The following is a 7,324-nucleotide window of genomic DNA, read 5'->3' as shown; positions in this document are numbered from 1 at the left end:
GCTCTGGCTGAGCAAACGTGTAGGAAGTGGTTTGCACGTTTTAAAGCTGGTGATTTCGACTTGGATGACAAGGAGCGACCTGGTCAGCCGAAAAAATTTGAAGATAACGATTTGCAGGCACTGCTCAATGAAAACTCATGTCAAACACTTAAAGAATTATCTACGTCATTGGAAGTTGACTTCTCAACAATAGGAAAACGTCTTAAAAGTTTGGGCATGATCCAGAAGGAAGGACATTGGGTCCCATATGAATTGAAACCAAGGGATATTGAGAGACGTTTTCTCACGTGCGAACTGCTGCTTCAACGGCAGAAAAGAAAAGGTTTTTTGCATCGGATTGTTACCGGTGACGAAAAGTGGATCCATTATGACAATCCAAAGCGCAGAAAGTCATGGGTTAAGCCCGGCGACATCAGTGGCATCAACATCAGTGGCAAAGCCCAATATCCATGGCTCAAAGCTCCTGCTCTGTATTTGGTGGGATCAGAAGGGTGTCATATACTACGAACTGCTAAAACCGCATGAAACCGTTACTGGAGATCTCTACCGACGGCAACTGATGCGCTTGAGCCGTGCATTGAAGCAAAAACGGTCGGAATACTTCGAAAGACACGATAAAGTCATCTTGCTGCACGACAATGCTCGCCCACACGTTGCAAAACCGGTAAAAACATACCTGGAAACACTTAAATGGGAAGTGCTACCGCACCCGCCGTATTCTCCTGATATTGCACCTAGCGACTACCACTTGTTTCGATCATTAGCTCATAGCTTGTGCGAGCAGAAGTTCACATCTTACGAAGATTGTACAAAATGGTTCGATTCCTGGATTTCATCTAAAGATGAACAGTTCTTCCGACGCGGTATTCATTCACTGCCCGAAAGATGGTCAAAAGTAGTAGAAAGTGATGGGAAGTACTTTCATTAATGTATTTTTTAATGCTCATGTGAAATAAATAACATTCTTTCATTAAAAAAACGCTACGAATTAATTCCAACACCTAATACGTATTTTGAAATATTGTTGAACAGTACATGACTTTGCTCCCATAGAGTTCTCACGTCAGCATATTTAGTTACATATTTACACAGCTGTGTACGACGATTAATAGAATCGAATTTTTCTTTCGTAACGAATTATTGAAGCTATGATAGATATAGTTTTAGCTTATATTTTTTAATATTATTTACGAAGTTATCAAAACATTTTACTTCCATTTCTATTTATATTTTCTATTATATTTTACTATGTAATATATAATATTATTATAGTAAGTTGTTTATCATTTATTTAGAAAATGGATAAAGATGTTTTATATTTTGTTGGTTAAGTTAAGTCTGTCCTCGCATCATAAATGGTATTATAAATGATTATTTCATGGTATTATATCGTTTTGCATTTTGTACACTTAGAATGAAATCTTTTGTCATATCACATGTTTATATACATGCATTCAAATTTTTGTACACACGTGAAATCTTTTATTTGATCGTTAAATTTGTTTGAAGCACTCAATCGGCGATGTGTGCGATCTCTTATCACAGAATTTGTCACTTGAATAATTATCTACGAAATCTATTGCGTATTTCTTGATGCAAATCCAATATTAAACTATTCACAGTTCGTAATTCGTTATTCGCAAATTATGATTTGTTAATAATTTATCGTGGTAATTCGAAGATAATTTATTTCTTAACTACTTTTAGTTTATTTATTTTTAGTTTATTTCTATTTGTTGGAGATTCTTTGTAATCTTTGTTTCTTATGATTTTATGATTATCAATTTATTTAGATTCCATTTTGAAAAATTGTAAAGTTAAAATGATAAATGATAAATTAAAAATTATAAAGATCAATTAGAAGTAAAGTGTCGAGTAATTAATCTAATTAATTTTCCAATTGAATTACTATAAGCTTTCATGTATATGAGGATTGCGAGTCTTTAACGCGTGTTATACTTATAAATCAACACGAATCTGCTGCCTTTTGATTTCTTGTAAATATCGATTTATTGGACAAACGATACGCTTGATAAATAATGAATGCGATAATTTTGCGAAATTGCTCATTGATATTATTTTGGAATGACGTATTGCAATTAGCAAATTACCATCGCTCGTAAAAAATATTTACTAATGTCCATTAAGGACATTAAACCGATCCTAGTGATCGGACATGTACCTTTATATGTATATTTGAAATGTAAATAGCTCAACTCTGGCTATATGTACATATGACTTAAGGAGTCTCATCTGTTGAGTATGATCGAGAAATATGATCCACATCGTGAAAAAGAAGTGAGACTTGTGTTCTCCCTGCAAGTGATACTCATAGGATCTTTGGATCTCTATAAATTCAAGATCCTATGACTTGCCCATGTAAATCTATAGCCTTGGAGAGAAGAAAAAGAAGAAGAAGAAGGGTATGATCCTTAAAATGTTTGTAGGACTCGCAAGTTTTAGTCCTACAATCTTAAATAAAAAAGAGATCATAAACGAGTAGTGAAATTGGATAAAATAAATGACAGGATTAAGTTTTATATAAGACTGTCTAAACAAAATGTAATCGAAAATAAATGAACAATAGAAAACTTTTATGTTAGAAACATGTTATGGCAAATGTGTCGCGGCACGTAACAATGATTTCTTTCTGATGTAAAACTGCCGACCTCTTTCAGACAGACAAAAAGCTTATTTTTTTAAACCTCATTTGTCTTGGAAACCTGAAATTTTGCGGAAATTGTTTAGCTTGCGGCATCATTTTCAGTATTCAAAAACCTATAAAAGGCTTAATTTGTGGTTTAAGGTAAAATTTTTTATTGTAATATAGTATAATCGATTGCATAAGTAATCATGTCTTATGTATACTACATTCAGTTATATTTCTCGCATTAATTATATATATAATTTTCATAATACATCCCGAGGTGCTCAAACCTTGCGATAAAGATTGAGAATTAGACATTATAAATCTTGAAATTTTTTTCACGCTTCGGTATCTGAATGAAAATATATATCACTCTAATCTTATTTATGATAAACGTATATTATTTCTATTATTCGTGGAATATGTTCGTATTATTTGTAATTGGTTAAAGATCAGATAATATCTTTTTAATCGATTACTTAATACTTGATTACGAAAGCGCAATTGATTCATTATCGCTCAAGAGCAGATCAAAACACTGTTGATGATTCCCCGTCAAAAATTTCTATCTTGTGTAGATTAAATTTTTCATGGATATGCTTTGATTTCTTATCTCTATAAATATATGTACATATTCAGATTAGGATATATGTAAATAAAAAAAAATTTTGTATGTATCTGTGTTGACAAAATGCATATAAAATTTGTAAATGTTGGGAAAGAGACGTGTACAAATAAATTTCTTTGAAGAAATTTTTTTTATCTTGGCTTGCAAATTTATGATCATTATAATGAAGCCATTTAATTTATTATGAAAATTCTCATTTAACGAGAAACTTTTAATTAGATTTTTTAGAAAATTTATATTTTTTTTGTTAGCAAGCCGAAATCGTGATTATTGAATTATGATTGTTATAGCAATCTTAATGATTACTATGGATTAAGTAATTAATAGAAAGATAAGATGTGAGATGTCAAATAATTTAAAAATTACTATAGAGCCAGAATTTTTTGAAAATTATTTTATGCTCGCTTTTGAATATTTTTTCAGTGTTTGGTATATTTTTATCATGTATCATTGAATAATTTAGGAGACCTTGTTTCTTTGTAATTTCTTTAAATGATAATTTCATATGAAAAAGAGAAAATAAAAGAGAAAAAATCTTTAGTGCATTAATTGCTTGTAAATAGATAAATCACTTCAATTACAAAACCGAGTACAAATTATAAAGACTAGTATCTTATCTACTGACAGATACATACTAAGTAAATAACCGCAGATTCATATAGCTGTAAAGCATGATCACTTTGTTATTATTGTACATAAACTTTATAGCTAATAAATTAAAGAACTGAAAGTTGCGATTAAATTAGATTTTAAATTTGAGTTATAATTGCCTTGGAGAAAGTTGAAATTTATAATTGAATCGCCGTAGGTTAAACTAGAATTTCAATGCTTTATGGCCGCATACCAGAACGATACATGCGACAAATATCTTATAAGATATGTATTGCTTGGAGCGGTATGAGATACATTGTTTATTTTAAATACCCGCACTAGCCCGACTACATTTTTCTTACGATATTTATTGTAATATAAACATGTCTCATGTGATTAATATTGCATCGATAGCAAGATATAAGGAAGTAGTTAGAATTTAAACAGATGCGCCAATAAAGTCATGTATTTATAATTCTCTCTATAATTGGCTGAAGTAATTGTTGCTCAGAGTCACATGATTTGTTGGTGCCATATACTGCTTTATGAGTTCTTTGGCCATATGATTCACATTATGAAAGGTGTAGGAATGTATCCAATATCTTCTCTTTTTTTTTTCTTTTCTCAAAAACCAGGCAGAATATTCATATTAAATATTAAAGAAGCAATGGTATATCTTATTTCCTTAAGTAAAAATAACATTCTGTCAACTTTAACTTTTATGTGTGTCAAAATGTAAACAAATCAATTTCTATTATTCTATATTAGTTTCAATTAGTTTTAAAATGTACTTATTAGATAATAAATGAAATTTGAGTTATTTTCGACATTTAGTACGTTTTCTTGGATTAAATTGTTTAACTATTGTTTTAATTAAGTCACCGATATGTAGGAGCAGTGGCGATCTATAGAAATGATTAAAAATAACCCAAATTGGGGGTATAATTTCATATTATTATATGAATTTAACAGTTGTTTTTACTTTTCGAGTTCTATTAACAAATCGTGTAACAACGCGCAATAATGTAATACTCGAGTATCGAGTAGCAAAAAAGCTTTTTCAGGATCAATTTGGATCTTGGAAGCTCATAATCCGTAAACATAAGCATGTGCTGATAAGGTGATGTTAAAGATCAATCAACGTTATTCGATTCGTCATGCATAATATATAGATAAGATTTTAGATTTGATTAAATCGTAATTCCTCTCAGTAAAGGAAGGAAAGACAACGTGTTAGGATCGTGTGGCAGTTGCTTCACAATTGGTACACAGTGTAATTACTGCCGAGGTCTCTTCGTATTCTTTTTCTCTTTCGCTGCAAATAACGCTGGAATGTAATTGCGGCATATATGTGAGATTTATGTGTTACGTATCTATTGAAGGTTCATTGTACCTTTACAGAAGAGACTTCTGTGAGACGACTCCGTCATGGATGGAAAAGCGTACAACGAGAAAGTAAAGAATCCCAGAGCGGGCGCCAACATCTTCAGCATCTTGACGTTCTCGTGAGTATGAAAAGCAACAGTTATTTACGATATAAGTAGATTCAGTTAAGAAAGGATAAAATTGAGGAGGATAAAAGAAGGAGTACGATCCAGAAAGGAATCCACAGAATGCAATGACTTAATACGTATAGTAAAATTAAAACGTTTCTGATTGAAATCATTGGAATTTAATTTAAAATTTTACTTCTTTTTTCTCGAACATCTTAATTATTTTACTGGTATTCATTTGTTTGTGATGCTTATACTTAAATTTGTTAATTTAATTTGTGGTATGTTAATTATGCTTTATGAAACTGCGTAAATTTCCAATTCAAAAAGGATGATAAAACAAAACAATACTTTTATTTGTTATAATACAATTATCGTTTTATTTTTCAATATATTATATTTTTTTAGAATAATGAATTAATTAAAAGTCCAGATTATATTAAAATATAAAAATATTTGTTTTATATCATTTTTTTTTTACATTTGAACTGAAAGAAGGCCTTACTATATGTTATCAACATATCAAATCAAATTAACAAATCTCGATTAGACAAGAATGTAATCTTTTTTAAAGATAGAACGTAGTCTAGTAAATGGATATTTGAAAATTAATTAAAACTTAATTAACTAAAAATTAATTAATTAAAATTAATTAATCTTTAGAGAAGTGGAATCTAGAATCAAATTCCGATGAATTCAATTTGAATTAATCTGATCACATTTTTGTCGTTCTATTTGATTTTATACTTCGATAAGCTTTCGTATTTTTTGATTCATTAACCATCAAATTTTTTACTCTGTAAGTGTACAAAATGATCGGTTAAAGTGTGAAGGATCAATTAATGTTATTTTGCACTTCGATTACAATGCACTTTTCTAGAGTAATTATCTTCTGGAAAAATTACAATAGATAGACAGATATGGAATAAATGCATATTCAGTTGTGTCAGATATTAGATCAGATTATTCTTGGATGATAAATGGATTTTGTGGATGTGATTTATCGAAAGTCGCAGTTATGAGTCTATAAATAATGTCAGGATCTAAAGCTCGGATCGCTTTATAGATAAATAAATAATTCCTTAGTAATTATTTTGTAGATAAATAATTTCTCAATTTTATCTTCGAACACTTGACCTTTATTGCCCGATTTGCATATCGCTTGTTTTCTACAACATTTGTAAAAAATAAAATATAAAAAAAGAAACACAATCAATACTAGAAATTTAAAATACTAATCAAAGCTGGATCTTCATTGCTTTAAATAATTCAATCTTGAATTACTAATATATGTATTTGTATATTGTAGTCTTTTCAAATTGCACGCCGAATTGTTTTTCTGGACTTATAAACGCAATTAAAACTATTCTAATAATCGCGAAATAAATTGACAAACAATTTTAATAATTTGATTTGCTATCACCAAGCATCATATTATAAAGATATTAATATGTTGAATCTGTTAATAAATTAAAAAAAAAGAAAACATGCTTTGAAAATAATTTCCTCTCTATAATCAGTTATTATTTCAAAATTACATTTTAAATCAATATTATTAAATTTTATTGATATTATTAAAATTAAAATTTATTTTCTTTGTTTTTTGAATCATGTTGTTATAACGAATTATGTTAATATTTTATTTATATAACTGACATTAATATAACTGGCGGAAATCACACACGATTGAAATGATTTGCAAATTTTTTGCATTTTTATTCTCGGAAGAATGAATCATGATTTAAATCTGAATATTTTCGCTAGTTGCATTTTTTTGGTCAAACTAAACTGTAAAAGATTATTTTACAAAATTTAACAACTCCACATTTGCTCCACATTGCCACAACGTCACTATATATAAATTCAATACATATTAAGAGATATTTTGACATTAATTACAATTGTCTAACATTATCTGTCTAAATTAGTTACATTTAATGTCGTAACATTTTTTTATTTTAAACG

The 7,324-nt window shown here is 29.2% G+C and overlaps 1 protein-coding gene across 2 annotated transcripts in view; it reads left to right on the top strand.

The window, feature by feature from the left end:
- The window catches only part of LOC105153308 (putative multidrug resistance-associated protein lethal(2)03659), a 36,635-nt gene that overhangs the window by 14,559 nt on the left and 14,752 nt on the right, over positions 1–7,324 (top strand). For both annotated transcript variants that reach the window (XM_011068067.2, XM_087415374.1), the window contains exon 2: positions 5,268–5,371. In XM_011068067.2, coding sequence (XP_011066369.2) covers positions 5,295–5,371 — 77 coding nt within the window. In that variant the 5' untranslated portion in view covers positions 5,268–5,294. The remainder of the gene's footprint in view (positions 1–5,267; positions 5,372–7,324) is intronic.

This window comes from Acromyrmex echinatior, chromosome 17 (assembly GCF_024713525.1).
Source record: "Acromyrmex echinatior isolate Ae372 chromosome 17, ASM2471352v2, whole genome shotgun sequence".
Taxonomy (NCBI): domain Eukaryota; kingdom Metazoa; phylum Arthropoda; class Insecta; order Hymenoptera; family Formicidae; genus Acromyrmex; species Acromyrmex echinatior.
This window is presented reverse-complemented; position numbering and strand designations above follow the sequence as displayed.